Here is a 19939-nt window from a genome sequence, read left to right as displayed (position 1 = left end):
CTTTTCTAAATAGAGGCAAAACATGCTACTAAAAAGCAATGCTTAGGGGCTGGGAAGGTGGCTCAGTGGTAAAGTGCTTGCCTTGCATGCATGAAGCCCTGAGTTCGATTCCTCAGCACCACATAAGCAAAAAAAGCTGGAAGTGGCACTGTGGCTCAAGTGGTAGAGCACTAGCCTTGCGCTGAAGAGCTGAGGGACAGCGCCCAGGCCCAGAGTTCAGTCCCCACAACCCTCCACCCCTCACTCCCCCTCCCCCCAATCTCTGAATCTTTTGAACTTATACCATCAAATAGTACTAGGGGAAAGTTTCATACAGAGTAATACTTGTAAGGATTAGGAGCTAACAATTCTATTAGTTATTCATAAATGAAAATTTTCAGATGATCCATAAGAATCTAGGGGTCTCAACATCTATAGTTTTAGAAGTGAGTGAACTTTTTCTTTTGTTGAGAAACAGGATCTAACTGTAGACAAGGCTGGGCCTTGTAGATAATGCTGGCCTTGAACTCATGAACTTTTCCTGCTGCAGCCTCCCAAGAGCTGGCATTATAGATGACTACTGCCATGTCTGGCCAGAGATGACATGACTGACTCACATATGAGAGGGTTCTAATTGTCTTGTGTTGGGTACAACTCTTTTTAAGAGTTAAAACAATATTAATTTCCTATGATATATATTACAGACCTATTCAATCTAAATAAATTGGAAATAAACCTTTAAGACTATGTAACTCCAGGCCTGGGAAGTTAGCTCGGTGGTAGAGTGCTTGTCTTGCATGCATGAGGCCCTTGGTTTGATTCCTCAGCACCACATAAGCAGAAAAAAGCCAGAAGTGGCACTGTGGCTCAAGTGGTAGGGTGCGAGTCTTGAACTGAAGAGCTGAGGGACAGCGCCCAGGCCCAGAGTTCAGCCCCCAGGACCAACAAAAAACAAAAACAAAAAAAAAAACAAGACTATGTAACTCCAAACTCTTCAACATAGATCAATTGAAAGGAAATCTATTTATAACCTGGTAAACATTAAGTAAGCATGCACCTACAACTCTCATTTAATAACATCCAGGCTAATAATCTGATCTTTCAATCTGTAGGAAGAAATATTTATCATGCTTTTTGAGGGTATGAGGAGGGGGTGACATGGTATCTTGCTATGTAGCCTAGGATAGCTTTGAACTTTCCATCCTCTGGGGAGCTCAGATTATAACCAAGCATACTTGGCTTATTATTTTTGAGGAAGACTCAGGAAGGATTTTAATAATGCTGCCTACATCTGATAGAAAGAGACATGGAAATGGGAGCTTGGTAGTGAAGATTTTCTTAGGAATTTTTCTTTTGAAGTCAGGGAAACATGAGATAATTCTAAATCTTCAAACCAGATAACTAAGATTTCATTCTAACTTCAGCAAAATCCTTAAAATGTAACCTAAGATCCATGACCAACCAGAGCAAGAAAAGGAGACCGACTAACGTGACTTAAAGGAATATCAAATTACATGGATTTTTAAGTAAAGCCTCAGCATGCCACTGTGTTTGTTAACTAGGGAGAGCAGAAGAAACAGCTAGGAGCTTGCACAGTCTGCAGAAAGCAAACCACAAGGACTCACTGCTAAATACTGGGGTCCAAGAGTATTTAGACCAGCCAGGTTTCCCCACACAGATGCTGCACTGATTTGCTGCATCTGCTGCTGGAGCTGCTGGGCCATTCTCTTCTGTTCTTTGTCCTTCTGTGTATCAGCAAATTTTACCACCATGGGGGATGAGCAACCCTATGAAAACATCAAAACGTAAGGGTCAGATTCCGCCTTCTAGATTAAGATCCATTTTGATGACATACAAGTTGCATTCTAATTTTAATTGTTGCCAAAATGACATCCCCTCTGATAATACTGTTCACAAAAGACCATTTTTATTTTATTTATTTATTTATTTTTTGGGTCCAGTCATGGGGCCTGAACTCTGGGCCTGGGTGCTGTCCCTCAGCTCTTCAGCTCAAGGCTAGCGCTCTACCACTTGAGCCACAGCGCCACTTCGGCTTTTTTCTTTTTGCTTATGTGGTGTTGAGGAATCGAACCCAGGGCCTCTGGCATGCCTCTGAGCCACCTTCCCAGCCCCCACAAAAGACCATTTTTAAATGGCAATTGTTTCCAATATATTAATCTTGTATTTACTTAGCTAGCCCAGAACTCTGGAGCTCATGAGATTCTTCCACCTCAGCCTCATGTATATCTGGGACTATGGACATTTATTACCACAGCTGGCTTCAAGATTAATTTTTTTTTTTTTTTTTCAGGTCGTGGGATCTAAACTTTGGGCCTGGGAGATGTCCTTCAGCTCTTCAGCTCAAGGCTAGCACTCTACCACTTTGAGCCACAGTGCCACTTCCAGCTTTTTTCTGCTTATGTGGTGCTGAGGAATTGAACCCAGGGCCTCATGCATGCAAGGCAAGCATTCTACCCCTAAGCCACTTTCCCAACCCCTTCAAGATTAATTCTAAGGAAAGGGTTTTTTGTGTGTGTTTTTTCCCCCCACTGTATGATAGATTATTTAAGGATTAGGACCATCCAGTATTGTGCATACACTCTGGCCAGCTGCCCCAGAATTATAAGGTTAAAGTATTTCCTTTTTCTACCTATCTGTTCCCTACCTCCATGGTTTGTGCTTGGTGCATTGCCTTGATAGCTGTCTGTGCCATGGCTCTTGTTGTAAAAGTCACAAATGCACAACCTGGTAAGAGAAGAATCAGTAACTCACTCATTTGTTTACATACTTATCTGATGAACACAGTCTGAAAGCTATGTGTCACCTTCCAAACTAGTTTTCAGGGGTTCATGAGCTGACAGATCAAAGAGATACATGTCATTAATTGGGTACTAAATACTATAATAAAAAATAAGGGAATCACAACCAGTAGCAAGTGCCTGAGAGGGGAAGAATCATATCCTTTAGTTGTTCTTGAAACAGTGGAAAGAAATGCTTGCATCCTGGCATCAAGATCTTCACCTAACACAAAAATGAAAAATTTTAATACATGACACTGAAGTACAGAATGTAAATCCTTAGTGGGGATAGGAGAATTCAAGAGGGATCTGTTGACAAAAGTCTGATAGGATTTAGATGTATAGAAGGAAGCAGTAGGCCAAACCACTTCATCATAACAAGGATATGGTGGCTAGGGATCTGTTTTCCACTAGTTAATTAAAAAAAGGGACTCTGAATTTAAGACACATATCTTTAAGTGATATAAAAATGTACCACCTCGGCTCAGGCCATCAGGTCCCCGCAATATCCTGCATTCTTCAATCTGTCCAAATGAAGAGAACATGACTCGGATGTCATTTTCAGTGCACTTCTTGGAAATCATGCCAATAAACAACTTCCTGTCTTCCACTGCTAAAAGAGTAAAATACAAAAGGCTCAAATATTATTACTAAAAGGTCAGGGAGCATAAACTTGGGAATCAGTCTGCCTAGGTTTGAATATTGGCACTATGCTTCATATACTATTTCACAGATTTTCAATACACACATTTTCCCTCTATAATGTTAAACTTCCTTCTCCAACCAATGGTACATTGAAATTATATATAACTTTAAGAAGTATTCAGATGAAATATAGTAGCCTTGTGCTCTTGTTAAAATTATTGAATGGAGGATATCACCGATCTGTGATGGTTTCCCCTCCCTTGGTTAAAGATAAACAGGTTTACTTCAAAGTATAACTGTAGGTATTAATTGAAAAATGTTTAGCATCTTACCTAGTACTTAGTATGTGTGCCCTTTCTAGAAATAGTGTTTTAAAAAAGAATTTTTCCCACACTTGTGACCACAGGAACAAAATACCCTTTTTTCAGTGAGTAGAATTTCTTTAAAAACGCACCCCCCCACACACACACACACCACCTGTGAATGGTACTTTGGTCATTTTTGTATACAGTTAATAACTCTGGGATCTTAAAATTAACATCCCTGCTTGTTGAGTTTCTCATAGACACCATAAAATGTTTCAACTCTATGTTCCATATTCTCTAATGTGTTCTGTCCAAATGAACCTTTATGAGCCAAATGTCATCCAATTTCATGTGAACTTTCTTGGGAGGAATATGCGTAATTCCCAGTTTCACTTGAGAAGGTAAAGCTCTTAAGGATCCCACCAAACATAGCTGTCAAGTGTGGCTCCTGCTGGGCGCTGATAACTCACACCTGTAATCCTAGTTACTCAGGAGGCTGAGATCTAAAGATCAAGGTTCAAAGCACTTGGGCAGTAAAGTCCGTGAAACTCTTTTTGCTGTCCCTGAGCCTTTTTGTGCTCAAGGCTAGCATTCTACCAGTTGAAACACAGCTCTTCTTTTGGCTTTTTCTGTGTAGTTTATTGGAGAGGTAAGAGTCTCATCAACTTTCCTGCCTAGGCTGGCTTCAAACAGTGATCCTCAGATCTCAGCCTCCTGAGTAGCTAGGATTACAGGCATGAGCCACTAGCACTAGGCTATTCATGAGACTCTTCTCTTCAACTAACTACCAAAAAGCGAGATGTAGAGGTGTGGCTCAAATGGCAGAGAATTATCCTTGAGGGAATAAAAAGCTAAGGGACAGTGTTCACTCCCTGAGTTCAAGTCCTAGTACCAGAACGAAAGAAAGAAAATGGGCTGGAGATATGGCTCAAGCAGTTAGAGGGCCTACCAGACAAGTATGATGCCTTGAGTTCCAACTCCTGTAGCACAAAACAAACAAATGTGTTATACTCATAAAGAACATTCTAGTTCATTCTAATATGTTCTTTGATTTATCATACTAATTTAAAAGACAATAGTAAAATTAATTTTTGGCCAGTACAGGGGTTTTGATTTCAGGACCTTATAGCTGTTCAGTTGGCCCTCTACCACTTGAGCTGTATTTCCAGCCCTATTTCTTGCTGGTTATTTTGTTTCTTTTTTTTTTGTTGATGACCATGGGCCTCGAACTCCAGACCTGGGTACTGTCCCTCAGCTCTTCACCTCAAGGCTCGTACTCTACCACCTGAGCCACACCCCACTTCTGGCTATTTCTGTTTATGCAGTGCTAAGGAATCGAACCCAGGGCCTCATGCATGTGAGGCAAGCACTCTACCACTGAGCCACCATTCCAGCCCATTTGCCGGTTATTTTGGAGATAAGAGTATCATGGACTTTTCTTCCTGGGTTGGTTTTGAACCAAGATCCTGTAGATCTCAGATTCATGAGTAACTAGGATTACAGGTATGAGCCACCAGTATCAGGGTGAAGTGTAGATTCTTGGTTTTTTGGGTGTCAGTCCTGGGATTTTTACCTGGCTTTTGCCAGGGCTTGGGTGCTGTCCCTGAACTTCCTTTGCTCGAGAATAGTGCTCTACCACCTGAACCACAGCACCAATTCCATCTTTTTTTTTTTTTTCCTGAGTTTATTGGAGATAAGAGTCTCACAGACTTTTGTTTCAAAGATAGCCTGGACAGGAAAGACTATGAGACTCTTATCTCGAATTAACCACTCAGAAAACAGGAAGTGGTACTGTGGCTCAAGTGGTAGAGCATTGAATTGAAGAGCTGAGGGACAGGGCCCAGGCCCAAAGTTCAAGCCCCAGGACACAACAAGAACAACAATTAAAAAACAACAACAAAACAAATAATAAAACAACAAAAAAAACTAAGAAGACTTGATATGCTTGCTTACCATTGTTCTTTTCACTGTCAGCAGGTTTCATCTGTATAGGATGATGCATCTACAAAGGAAAACCCAAGTATTATCCCTATATACCTTGATGGCATTAAACAATGTGAGTTAGTTCTGAAAGACCTACCAAAACTAGAGCCTTAAGGGTTTGTTTTTTTTTTTTTTGGCTAAATTTATTTCTGCCTCATGATCTTTCCCCACAAAATGTAAGAATAGACAGAATGTGAGTCATGAAATTAAAATACCCAAGATTGTTGGCAGAATGAGAACTACTTTCAACCTATCTTCTTTGAAGACTCCCTTTACATCTTTCTTTTCATCAATTCCCACAGTGGTTACCTTTTCTGCAAAATGTTTTTCAGAATGTGCTTGATATGTATAAACATGTCCCATGTAACAAACAACCACAGTTCCATTTATTAGCAGGAGTTTTCTTACCCCTGGCAGGACTTTCATGTTGTGAAGAGCATTCTGCGCTTCTAATGCAGCTTTGCGGGTGTAAAATGTAACAAAACAGCACCCTATAACAAACAAAATTTTATAAAAATCAAACCAGTAGTTGTTCAAGTAATTCCTTTTTCCCCTATATTAAAATGGAATTTAAAACTAGAAGAGAGAGAGAGAGAAGCTGGGTGTAGAAGGGTCTTTATATGCTTTTTTTTTTTTTTTTTTTATTTAGCCTCCTAGTCACAAGTCTTCTTTAGCTATTTCTACAACTTCTTTGGAAAGATAGCTTATCTTGCAAAAGTCAGGTGCCATTCCATGTATCAAACCTACTGGGAACTTCAAGTAATACACGGAGGAGGACAGCCACAAAAAGGACAGGCTCCACACTCCAGCAGCCAGCAATCTTTAAGAGCTCCTCTCCCTACTCTCAAACTACTTCCTACATACCATAGCTGGTTTCTACCATAGGCTTCAAATAACATTAAGTCATCAAACGACTTAAGTGCAATAACTTACAAACATAGTATCTCTAAACTTTTGGGTCTCATCAAAAACAAGCTTGGAGCTCTTGAAATCTATAGACTCTGTGCTTTGTGGAGTAGTAGAAGGAAGGTATGCTTTGCGAATCTTGGGTTTCAATGTTCTGATGCTTCCAATGTTTCCATGAGATAAAAATAAACTGGCAATTTCTTTGTAATACCTAGACCATGGATTCGTGGATAGTCTTTCTCTTTTAGTTTACTCTGGTCAGAATACTAAAGAAAAGCTTACATGGTTGGCTCTATTTTACTTTGTCATTCCATTCTAAGATTAAATATTTTAAAAGATCTATCAATTAAATTTAAGGCTCACAAAGGATTGCCTAGAATCAATCTATGAATTATCCTCCTGAGGTCACCTTATCTTTTTATTTTTAGCCATTAAATGTGTTTGGACTATAAAATAGAGCTACTTTAAAAGGACAGAATTTTCCCCCTGTAAGAAGACCACAGGAACACCCAAGCAACAAGGATGGAAGTTACACGATAGGAATTACTGTAAAAACTCAATTCTTTGTACCCTATCAAAGCCATGAAAACCTCACCTTTGCTCTGAGGAGGGTTTTGGCTCCTATCCCTTAGGACATTGATTTCATAGACAGCACCATACTGCTCAAAAAGTTCCCTCAAGTCCTTCTCAGACCAGGTCCTCGGAACCTGGCCCACAAACATCTTAATAGCATCAAGATCCGGTTGGTCTGGGTGGTCCAGGGTGCCGTTCATTTTCTTTGAGCTGCAGGAAATAAAATGAAACTTCTATTATGTATTCAAGTTGTTTTTTTTCCACAGGGAGTTTCTTTGTAAATTTTCAATAACTTGGCTAGAGTCATGGCTCAAGAGGGTAGAATGCCTGTCTACCTTGCTCAGAGTTCTAATCCCAGCACATCATAAACAAAGAAGAAAAATTGAAAGAAAAAAAGATTTTCAACTACTAAAAATTTGGGGGCAAGGATTCTACTTTATTCACTTCTCAGAGTTCTCTTGTCCTCCCCTCTAAGGTCCTTATTCTGATTAGGACACCCTGGGTTTAAGCTAAGGAACTGACAATGTCACTTGTTCGTTGTCTAACCTGAGAGTTTTCAGAGAAGCTTACAGGATGAAACTCCCAAAGCAAGGTTTTTTTCTGGTTGGTTGTGGGACTTGAACTCTGGGTTCAACTCAAGGCTAGTGCTCTACCACTTTAAGTCACAGTGCCACTTCCAGTTTTCTAGTGGTTAATTAAAGATAAGAGTCTCACGGACTTTCCTGACTGGGCTGGCTTTAAACAGCAATCCTCAGATCTTAGACTTCTGTGTGTAGCTAGGATGACAGGCACGAGCCACTGGTGTCAGGACCAGAGCAAGTTTTAATATAAGAACTGACTAGGATACCAGTCTTTAAAAGTGGCTGCTTGATGCATAATCCTAGTGCTGTTTAGTTAGGTCACCCAACTAGAGAAAGCTCTGCCTCTTAAAAGTTCTGTAAGAGATTGTGATACAAAAACAATGTGTCATCATCCTAGTTTTTTTTTTTTTAATTATATATTTCTTATTTTCCTGGGTACTGTCCCTTAGCTGTTTTTGCTTATGAGTGGTATTGTACCATTTGAGCCACAGCTCCACTTTTGGCTCTTTTTTTGTTGGTCCTAGGGCTTGAACTCTGGGCCTAGGCACTGTCCCTCAGTTTTTCAGCTCAAGACAAGCACTCTACCACTTGAACCACAGCATCACTTCTGTTTTTTTAGTGATTAACTGGAGATAAGAGTCTCACGGCCTTTCCTCTCTGGGCTGGCTTTGAACAGCAATCCTCAAGAGTAGCCTCCTGAGTAGCTAGGATTTACAGGTGTGAGCCACTGGCGCCCAGCCTGGCTTTTTTCTTTTTTTTTAAGTGGCTAACTGGAGGTAAGGGTCTCACTGACTTTCCTACCTGGACTAGCTTTGAACCATGATCCTCAATCTCCTGAGTAGCTAGGATTACAGGCACACACCATGGGCTTGGGCCCTAAATTATTTTTTTTTTGGGGGGGGGTCCGGTCGTGGGGCCTGAACTCTGGGCCTGGGTGCTGTCCCTCAGATCTTCAGCTCAAGGCTAGCGCTCTACCACTTGAGCCACAGGCGCCACTTCCGGCTTTTTTCTTTTTTCTTTTTTTTTGGGGGTCCGGTCATGGGGCCTGAACTCTGGGCCTGGGCGCTGTCCCTCAGCTCTTCAGCTCAAGGCTAGCACTCTACCACTTGAGCCACAGCGCCACTTCCGGCTTTTTCTTTTTGCTTATGTGGTGCTGAGGAATCGAACCCAGGGCCTCTGGCATGCAAGGCATGCGCTCTACCACTGAGCCACCTTCCCAGCCCCCCGGCTTTTTTCTTTTTGTTTATGTGGTGCTGAGGAATCAAACCCAGGGCCTCAGGCTTGCAAGGCAAGCACTCTACCACTGAGCTACCTTCCCAGCCCCCTAAATTAATTAATGTACCGCTATTACTCCAAGATCTTAACCATTGGTTTCCATTTCCAAGTGCAACCATTTCACATCACTGTCAAGAATATTTAGGAGAATTCTAGATCTATAGATGTTTCTACTCAGAAGATACTATCAATTTTGAAATACTTCCCACTGTTTCAAGAGCTCCTATTTATCTAAGCCAATAACAATTTAAGTTAAAAAAAACTAGCAAGTTTGTCTTTTCATGTTTTTTGTTGCTTTACTACTTAATACAGCAGTCTAATCATATTCAAAATTTCTAGATTCTAATATCCAATCCTAAATAATCTCTTCCTCTATTACATATTAACCACTATTTTAAGCATCATGTAGCTGCACCTATCCTTTTTTTTTTTTTTTTGTCGGTCGTGGGGCTTGAACTCTGGGCCTGGGCGTTGTCCCTCAGCTCTTCAGCTCAAGGCGAGCGCTCTACCACTTGAGCTACAGAGCCACTTCCAGTTTTCTGGTGGTTTTATTGGAGATAGGAGTCTCATGGTCTTTCGTGCCTGGGCTGGCTTTGAACCGCGATCCTCAGATCTCAGCCTCCTGAGTAGCTAGGATTACGGGCGTGAGCCACCAGCACCCGGCTGCACCTACCCTTTTAAAGGATTGACAGCTTGAAGAAAGTTTCAGCTCTTTTTTTCTTTTTTTGCAGTACTAGGTTTTGAATTTGGGGTCTCAAGCTTGCTAGGCAGATGCTCTCTATTCCTATCCATCCCTGTAGCCACACCTGGTATAGCCTCTGGTTCAAAGTTAGCAATCAAATGTGGGATGGGATGAAAAGAATTTCTTGATAATGGTCCTAACAATTCTTATTCAGTTAACCGTACCAACATAAATGTGTGCACGAGATGATGCAAATTTAAGATTATGAGTATGACAAAAATTTAAGACTATAGTCAACTGCCATAGGACCTAGGTAAGACCGTTTTTGAAGTGTTTTTGAATGCATTATTTTATTGGGTTTCCTTTAATCTGCTAATTTGAAGATTTGTATGGCAGGTCACTGCAAAGATATAATTATTCAGAAGCTTCAGCTTACTGTTTAACAAAAATCAGAGTACAATGATGAATAAAAGCCCTATGACTAGTGAAACAATGAGTGTCCCTCCCTACATCCTGCCCCCAACAACTTTAATTACCAGCTTTAATACCAGTTTAATAAAATGCTGTTAATATTCCATCATATTTCTATTTTAGGAATAACAGAACCCCAATGGTGTTCAGAATATATTCTGATAATAATCTGACAGCTATTTCTGAAAAGAGGCAGAAGTTTATTCATTTGTATTACACTGTAGGCAACTGTTACCATCTTGTCCCTTCCTTCTCTATGTATGCCACATGAAAATTTTCTGCATTGTCATTTAGTATAAGAAACAAAACTGCAGTCAGTATTAGATTATATATTGTAGTTTACCCAAAATAGAATCCCCAGGATTCTAGACAGAAGTTCTTATTTTCTCTTGTTTATTCAAGTTCACCTACTTGTTGAAGGCTGACCTTTCTCCTCTTGTATAACAATAGGCACATGAATGCCCTAGAACAGTGCTACTCTAGGAGAATTTTTTACAGAAACTGGCCATGCCAGTGGTTCATACTTGTAATCCTGGCTACTTGGGAAACAAAGATCCTCTGTCCAAAGCCAGCCTGAGCAAAAAGTTAGCAAGGCTCATGCATGTAAATGCTAGCTACTCAGAAGGCTGAGATCCAGAGGACTATGATTCAAAACTAGGCCAAACAATAATGTCTGTGGGACCCTGTCTGCAAAATCTGACAAAAAACAATAAAAAGCAGGGCTGGAAGTGTGCCACAGGTGGTGGAATACCAGCTAAGCAAGTATGTTGTCCAAGTGAGAGGTCCTGAGTTCAAACCCTAGTTCCTACCCCCAAAAAGGTTGGCAAGACTCCATCCCCACCAGGAAATTGAGCCAGGGATCCAGCTAAGTAGGATGATCACTGCCTGGTCAGACGTTGGCTAGGCAAAAATATCAGAGCCTATCCAAAACATAACTAAAGCAAAAGAAAGGACTGGGAGTGTCTCAAGTAGAGCTCCAGCTTAGTAAGCTCAAAGCCCTGAGTTCAAATCAAACCCTAGAACCAGAACTGAAATGGACTGAGCCATCTTCAGTCTGTTCAATTTGATACAGTAAATACAAAAAAGCTCACATTTTAAGGTTTTTTTTCTTTTTCTTTTTGGATGCTGGTCCTGGGGCTTGAACTCAAACTCAGGGCCCAGGCACTGTCCCTATGTTCTTTTTGCTCAAGGCTAGTTCTCTACCACTTAAGCCACAGCTTCACTTCCAACGTTGCAGTGGTAAACTGTAGATAAGAGTCTCTCATAAACTTTCCTGCCTGGGCTGGCTTAAACTCAGTCTATTGAGTAACAAACACAAGCATCACCCAGATTTTTTTTTGGTGTTTTGGGACGGACAGACAGACAGACAGACAGACAGACAGACAGACAGACAGACAGACAGACAGACAGACAGACAGACAGACAGACAGACAGACAGACAGACAGACAGACAGACAGACAGACAGACACACAGACAGACACACACACACACACACACACACACACACACACACACACACACACACCTACCTACATAACATTTTTATTATATTACAAGAGATGTGGTGGCTCACTATAGTTTGAGAAGGAAATACTTAGATTCAGCAAATTATTCAGTCAGGCTCAAGATGCTATGGAGCTCAGGGGCTAGAACTATGTACCGACTTATTCCTTCCTCAATAAATATCAGGCACTTACTTATACAAGCTAACACTCGTGATGTTCATGTGTATATATTGGTATATAAAACAAGGGTTATTTCCTTGGAGATCATGGAAATGGAGTTAAAAACAAAAGTGGCAATGTCAGATAAAAAAAAGATTGAAGTAACCACATGTATCTATTTATGTATATAAATAAACGTAATATAACATAAGTAAGCAGTAACAAATTTTGTCAACTGCTACTGCATGTGAAGAGCTGAATAACAATGCTCTTCCATGCTTCCTCTTCTACATACCTCCAGCGTATATACTGTCCTTTAAAGTACACACTGTATAAAAAAGCCACTTGGGAATGAGACAGTGTGAGAGATCACTAGATACATTCTGAAATTTGTGCCTGCCTCCTCACTCAGTGGAGAGCTCCTCAGAGTAAGTGATCATGAATTACATATATTTACACTGCTCATTCAAGAATCAGCAAACTGGGACTGAGAAGGTGGCTTAGTAGTAGAGTGCTTGCCTAGCATGCATGAAGTCCTGGATTCACTACCTCAGTATCACACAAACAGAAAAAAGCTGGAAGTGGCACTGTGGCTCAAGTAAGTAGAGAGCTAGCCTTGAGCATAGAGAGACTCAGGAACAGTGCCTGCTCCCTGAGCTGAAGTCCCAGGACTGCCCATCCCCCACCCCCACCCCCCCAAAAAAAACCAGGCGCCCATGACTCACACCTGTAATCCTAGCTACTCAGGAGGTGGAGATCTGAGGATCACAATTCAAAGCCAGCCTGGGCAAGAAAGTCTATGAGACTCTTGTCTCCAATAAACCATCAGAAGTGGCACTATGGGTCAAGTGATAAGAGCACTCAACTTGAGGTGAAGTACAAAGCCCAGGCCCAGAGTTCAAGCCCCACAACCAATTAAAAAAAAGAAAATCAGCAAACTGGTTTGGAGCTACAGCTCAGTGGTAAAGCACTAATGCATGAGACCCTGCATTCAATCCCTACCACTTCCTCAAAACAAAAACAAGAAGGGAAAAAAAAAAAAAAAACAAGCAAATGCACTAGCCTCCTAGAGATAGCAATAAGAGGTTAAGACTATTAAAATATTCTGGAGCTGGGAAGGTGGCTCAGTGGTAGAGTGCTTATCTTGCATGCATGAGGCCCTGGGTTTGATTCCTCAGCACCACATAAGCAGAAAAAGCCGGAAGTGGCACTGTGGCTTAAGTGGTAGAGCGCTAGCCTTGAGTTCAGGCCCTACAACTGACCCCCCCCCCCAAAAAAAAAAATTCTTGTTATGTAGCCCAATTGCTAATTTTCCTGCTTCCACTTCTGAGTTCTTTGATTACAGGCATGCACCATCACCCTTGGCTTTATGGTTTCTTCCCCTTCTTCCCTGACTCCATGATACTGGGAATTGAACTCAAGGCTTCATGCTTGCTAGAGGGGCACTCAATACTAGAGCCATGTCTCCAGCCTCTTTTGCATTGGTTATTTTGAAGGCAGGCAGGGTGGTCTTGCTTTGTTATGCCTAGGCCAGTCTGGACTATGATTCCTTAACTTGTGCTTCTTCAAGTATGAAAGGGATGCACCACTGTGTCCAGCCAATGTCTGAGACAGAGTCTCATTAACTATCTTTGCCCTGGCTGGCTTTGAACCATAATCCCCTGATCCCCTTTCCAGTATTAAGCCACTGTGTCCGAAAATGGCTTCTTTTTAGGAGATGAAAATACCCTGTTAATTCAATAGCACTAATGGTTATATAACTTTGTGAATATACAAAACAAAACAAAAATCTCACTGAATAGTGCATTTTAAGGTTGTGAATTACCTATCAAAAACAGGATTAAATAGGACAGGAGCAAAGCCAATCCATGCCGTACCCCAAGCTGTAAGGTAGGTAAAGAATACAAGAGCATTGTGAACAGAATGTGTAACTTGTAACTACATCAGAAAGATATAGTTTCCAAGTCTTCTAGTTGCAGTGTGATTTAAATGATAGCAAAACAAGCTGTGTCCTTAAGAAAAACTCTTGGGCCAGGCACTGGTGGCTCATGTCTATAATCCTAGCTACTCAGGAGGCTGAGATCTGAGGATGAAGGCTCAAAACCAGTCCAGGCAGATAAATCCAACACTCTTATCTCGATTAACCAGCACAACCCTAGAAATGGAGGTTTGACTTAAATGCAGAGCACCAGCCTTAAGTAAAAAAGCTAAGCAAGAGTGTAGCATTGGCGTACCTTAATCTGATATTACAGGTACAATGTTATCTGAAACATCCAATAGACAAAACCTTTACATCTGTTTAAAAATCACTTTTTAAAAACTTTTATTATTCACTTTGTCATTCTCTCCCTTCTTCCAGTTGATTTGCCCCTTTGTTCATTATACAAATAGACAAATTTTAGGTATTTATCAATTCCTCCACCTCCCCAGACTTGAACACTGTTATAATTCCAAATTCTGGCTACCATCCACCCTCACTAGGTTCCCTGGCTTACAAGCTGTGCTATGAAAAAACTGGAGAAAGGCATTCAAACAAAGGACCTGAGATATTTACTAGCTGTTCTCCACTAGGAATAAGACAGAAAAGCCTGCGCTCTCAAGAAGTTAATTTTCATTTTGATAAAGGGAGACTTAATTGGGTATAATGCTATAGATACATGGGCTTGGGGAGGATTGGGGGGTGTCTTGGGGTTTGGACTCAGACCCTCAAGATTTCTGGGCAGGTGTTCTACCATTTGAGCCACATCTACAGCCCTTTTTCATTTTTAGCTATTTTTTGGATAGGTTCTCCCATTTTGCCCAGGGCCTGCCTCAGATCATGATCCTTCTACATAGGCTTCCCCTGTAATTTGGGATTACAGGTATACTTTATATTGCTGGCTTGTTGGTTTATATAGAGTCTTTGCACCAGCTATCCTTGAATCATGACTCTGGATCTTTGCCTCCAAGTAGCTGGGATTAGAGGTGCGTACCACCACTCCTGGACTTATACAGGTGTTTTGGGGTTGTTTTGTTTTTGGTAAGGACTCCACTACCAAGCTTGCTGGGAACGCATCCAACCACTTGAGCCACTCCATCAGCACCACAATACAATATTTGAAGTCAGCACCCAACAATGGCACTGCTTTTGAAGGCCTTTTTCCTTGAGGTTTGAAGAAATAAAGATCTTATCTATGCAATCTTCTCCAACTACAAAAAAAAAAAAGGCCCACCTTGGGCCTGTTATTCATTCCACTGTAGTTCCCAAACTCTTCTATATGGTGCCAGACTCCACTTACTCTAGGACTCTACAAAACACTGAACAACACCTGCCTCAGAGGCACTGGCAATGAACGAGAAGGACACAATTTTAATACTTCAAATCCTTTAGCAGATGTATAAATATTCTGTGAAGGATGTGACTAATATGGTTTTACTTCATTTGGAGAAAGGAAGAAGCGTGTGCAGGGATTTAAGCTGAATGGAGTAGGCAACTGGAATAGGTGCCCTGTGGCATGGAGGACTGAAAGCTCAGGAGCGATGAAGCAATGGTTAAGACTAAGAACATAGTGCAAGGGAAAAATCATACAACATCAGGAAACACAGAGAAAATAAGACTTGAGAGTGTTGGAAAACAGAAAATGGGGGTGGGGATGGGATGAAGAAAAATCTACAAGACAAACAAAGTTGGTTGAAGAGTCTCAGTGATAGGTTTTCCACGGCACACTGATAACTTGGGACTTTATTCAAGATTTTGAAACAAGAAAATGAGATTTGTCTTTTAATATACCTGTCAAACCAACCATGGTGGTGGATACTTGTAATCCCAGTGCAGAATATGAGGCAAGAGGAACATGAGTTTGTGGCTAACCTCAGCCACAAAGTCACTCTCTCAAAAAATAGAAACATCCCTGGCAATAAATAATCTAGAGAATTAAATAACTGAAGAAATATAAAAATAGGAAGCTTGTACATAAATTAGCTCCTAAGACTGGAGCCCATCCTCATTTTGGGTCCAGATCCACTAAAGGACTTGTAGTTCAAGTGATCTCTAAGGAGGTAAGAAGGAAGAAGTTAGCGTGAGGGTTCTGTTGGAATCTGGAAAACTGCTGTTGGAGATGTCCAACAGGCTTTTTTTTTTTTTTTGGTTGGTCATAGGGCCTGAACTCTTGGTCTGGGTGCTGTCCCTCAGCTCTTCAGCTGTAGACTAGCATTCTACCACTTGAGCTTCAGCCCCACTTCTTCTGCTTATGTGGTGCTGAGGAATCGAACCGAGGGGCTCATGCGTGCAAGGCAAGTACTCTACGACTGAGCCACCTTCCCAGCCCCCCAACAGGCTATTTTTAAAAAACAAAGTTCAGAAGGTACTGCAAAATACAGAGACCTGAAACACAAGAAGCACATCAATATTCCTGTTAAGTAATGCAGAGCAGCTAAAAGCAAAAGGTTCTATGTATAACCCATGGAGAATGCCCATATCCTAAGGTATAAAATAAAGTCAGAAGAAAAGCCAAGTAGAAGCTTAAGACTGAGCTAAGGAGAATCAAGTACAGCCATTCTAAAAACAGGAATTAGAGCCCAGGTTACCTGGAGCTTCCAGAGCCCCCTTTACTAAACACTATCCTGTTACAAAAAATTTTGAAGATGTTGGTCACATTCCCAGGCAAAATATGGCAAGAAAACCACACATTTAGCCTTCTATTAAAAGCAGTACTTCTCTGAAGTGGGGGAGAAAAAAAGGGGGGGGGCTAAGAATCAAAGAAGTGGCAAACACAAACCATTCTCAAGAATTTCCCTCTTAGGTTGAGGACATGGCTCAGTTGGTAGAGTACTTGCCTAGTACACATAAGGCTCTGGGCTCAATCCCCAATCTCTCTCTCTCTCTCTCTCTCTCTCTCTCTCTCTCTCTCTCTCTCTCTCTCTCTCTCTCTCTCTCTCTCTCTCTCTCTCTCACACACACACACACACACACACACACTTTCTTTGAAGTGTTTTTTGGAGGGGGTCCAGTCCTGGGGCTTGAACTCAGAGCCTGGGCAGTCCCTGAGCTTCTTTTGCTCAAGACTAGCACTCTACCACTCAAACCTCAGCGCCACTCCCTGCTTTTTCTGTTTACGTGGTACTGAGGAATTGAACCCAGGGCTTCATGCATGCTAGGCAAGCACTCTACCACTAAGCCACATTCCCAGTCCTCTTTGAAGTTCTTTATTCCAAGTATTGTCTGTAGATAGAATGCATTCAATCTCCTGGGAAACTAGGCCCAATGCTCATACATGTAATACTAGCTACTCAGGAGGCTGAGATATGAGGGTCAGCATTTGAAGCCAGCCTGCACTGGAAAGTCTGTGAGACTCTTATCTCTAATTAAACACCCAAAATGTCGGAAGTGGAATTATGGCTCAAGTGGTAAGAGTGCTAACCTTGAGTATAAAAGCTCAGAGACAGTGCCCAGGGCCCGAGTTCAAGGTCCAGGACCGGCATATACACACAAAAGCCCACATAAAATAAAATACCGTATTGAGCCCTATTCTAGCATAATAATTATCTGGATTTTCAAATTCCAGGTAAAGTTCATGCATTGATCCATGGTCCAGACTTCATAAAATACTGACATAGTCTAAACCTCTTGTAAGATTTAAAAAAAAAGGGGGGGGGCTGGGAAAGTGGCTCAGCGGTAGAATGCTTGCCTTGCATGCATGAGGCCCTGGGTTCGATTCCTCAGCACCACATAAGCAGAAAGAAAAAAAGCTGGAAGTGGCTCTGTGGCTCAAGTGGTAGAGCGCTAGCCTTGAGCTGAAGAGCTGAGGGACAGTGCCCAGGCCCAGAGTTAAAAAACAACAACAACAAAAAAAACAAAGGCCGAAATCTTAAAGGGCTGAACACTAGGCAATGACAAAGTATAAGAGAAGGTATAATTTGAGCCCAGCACCAGTGGCTTACGCCTGTAATCCTAGCAACTCAGGAGGCTGAGATCTGAGGTCACAGTTCAAAGCCAGCCCAGGCAGGACAGTCCACGAGACTCTGATTTCCGATTACCTACCATAAAACCTGGAGTGGTGCTGTGGCTCAAGTGGTAGAGCACTCGCCTTGAGCTGAAGAGCTGAGGGACAGTGCCCAGGCCCAGAGTTCAAGCCCTACAACTGAACCTCCCCTCCCCATGAGAGAGAGAGAGAGAGAGAGAGAGAGAGAGAGAGAGAGAGAGAGAGAGAGAGAGAGAGAGAGAGAGAGAGAGAGAGAGAGAGTATAATTTGAATAACAAAGTAGTATCTAGGAATCCCTAGTACATGGGTATACTTTTATTATATACTAAGTCTTGATGGTGGTATTTTAGGAATTTTTATCTGTTTACTGCTAAAGTAACATTTTAATAGTAAAGAACTATCATAAGAAGACATATCTAAATTACTATTATTTGAGAGAAGGCGTAAGATCCATTTCAGAACAGCAAAACGCTAATTTGGAATCATTTTCCCCTCAAACTATTCCAAGAATATTTGCTATTACCCACACCTGTTCCACCTAATCCCAGGGCAGACTGATTTATACATGGAGGCCTAACCTCAAAGACCTACACTAACACCTGTCATGTACAGAGTATGATACCATTTAATATTCTTGGTTCCAAAAAACCTCAGGGTCCAAGACATTAAAGTGAGTAAAGCCAGGCAAATATGATTATGTGATAGAGATCAAAGAAAATTCAAATTTTGACTGCAATTTTGACTGAAATGGGCTTTTCTTTATACACTCCAGTCCCTGTAGCTGTAACTCTGAGTCAGAGTAGCATTTTAATTGTTGACAATGAAGTTCTTGCCCATTTTTATGAACTAGCAAGGTTTCTCATTGCCACACCCACTATTTTAGCAAACTGCCAGTTATGACTGATCCAATTTTGCTGCTTTTGGATGGTAGGGAACAATTTGATGTTCCTGAAATTATGGGCTACATTGAATTTTCAATTAGAATGAGGGGGAAGGAGAATCAAAATTCAGTATTACACTTTGCAATATCAATACAAAATGTTATACTATAAAAATATATACACTATACACAAATAAACACTATACACAAATATACACTATACATATGGAAATACAAAACAGCCTAACTACCAGTTTCTTCTGTGATAGCTTAATAATTTGTTAATTAAAACAATAATAAAACATTTCATTCCCAAAAGATTATTTGAAGTTAATGCCCAACCTAAAGTAATAAAGCTGCAGTTTAAAAGAAAATCTTGAAATCAATCTTACAGGATAACACTATAGCTGGAAGGTACTGGAGCCTGCACACTTGAACTGGTGTTATAGTTTATCATAAATCAAATACACCCTTGCACCAAGAATTTAGTTACATCTTGGAGGAAATTAGCAGTTATGAGATAGAATCAGACTAAAACAAAAAATGTTACCATGAGAGAATTTAGATTTTTTTTTTTTTGCCCAATTCTTTCCCCCTCTTTTAAGGAAAGGGATCAATTTCATCAAACAAAAGTAACAGAAACAGCCCAGTTCCTCTGCTTAGGAAAAAATTAGACAACAAAAATACTTACACAGGACTGGAATTCAAAGAGCAATGATCCACCATCATTTCTGGAAGGAAATCCAACTTAAACGCAGCCATCACCTCACTCTCCCCTTCAGAAGCCAATGATATTAACTTGCTGCACTTGTCTGATCCACAAATACACACAGCTTTAGCTTCCTGGGCCCCACGAAAAACACAAAGTGGAAACAGGCGCTCAGGGAAACCAGCAATAAGTGCTACAGAAACAAGCAGGTCTGGGGAAGGGGCAGGGAAAGGGAGGAATGGATTAAAATGGGGATGTGACCATGTGAAGAGAGGCTCAGCCCGACACACAATGAAAGTGCTGATGCGCCAGGCTTGTTTTGTGTGATTTTCCCTGGCGAAGCAGTACTAAGTGCACTGTCAGATAAATAGTGTGTCAGATCCATGAAGATAGCAGTAACCAACAGAGCAGAAGAAGAACAAACTTGTTTCACATACTCCAAACTCCTCCCTGCAAATCAGTTTTTGACATCTCTCAAAGTTTAAAGCTACCTGAAGAAGAAAACAAAAAACAAACCCAAACCTTGC

At 41.2% G+C, this 19939-nt stretch overlaps 1 protein-coding gene across 10 annotated transcripts in view; it reads right to left on the bottom strand.

Annotated features, from left to right (window-relative positions):
* Celf1 (CUGBP Elav-like family member 1) overlaps positions 1-19939 on the bottom strand; it is an 89669-nt gene that overhangs the window by 15494 nt on the left and 54236 nt on the right. For 6 of the 10 annotated variants that reach the window (XM_070032347.1, XM_070032345.1, XM_070032346.1 and 3 more), the window contains 7 exons: positions 19395-19546; positions 7212-7399; positions 6119-6201; positions 5681-5729; positions 3256-3390; positions 2645-2724; positions 1605-1766 (listed from right to left, as the gene is read on the bottom strand). In XM_070032347.1, the coding sequence (XP_069888448.1) occupies positions 1605-1766; positions 2645-2724; positions 3256-3390; positions 5681-5729; positions 6119-6201; positions 7212-7399; positions 19395-19465 (768 nt within the window). In that variant the 5' untranslated portion in view covers positions 19466-19546. Of the gene's footprint in view, positions 1-1604; positions 1767-2644; positions 2725-3255; positions 3391-5680; positions 5730-6118; positions 6202-7211; positions 7400-19394; positions 19547-19939 lie in introns of those variants that run through there. The other 4 variants (XM_070032348.1, XM_070032350.1, XM_070032349.1 and 1 more) reach the window with 1 other exon arrangement.

This window comes from Dipodomys merriami, unplaced genomic scaffold (assembly GCF_024711535.1).
Source record: "Dipodomys merriami isolate MVZ:Mamm:240054 unplaced genomic scaffold, mDipMer1.0.p SCAF_21, whole genome shotgun sequence".
NCBI classification, from domain to species: domain Eukaryota; kingdom Metazoa; phylum Chordata; class Mammalia; order Rodentia; family Heteromyidae; genus Dipodomys; species Dipodomys merriami.
Note: the sequence above shows the minus strand (reverse complement) of the source record. Positions and strands in the feature narration are given on the sequence as shown.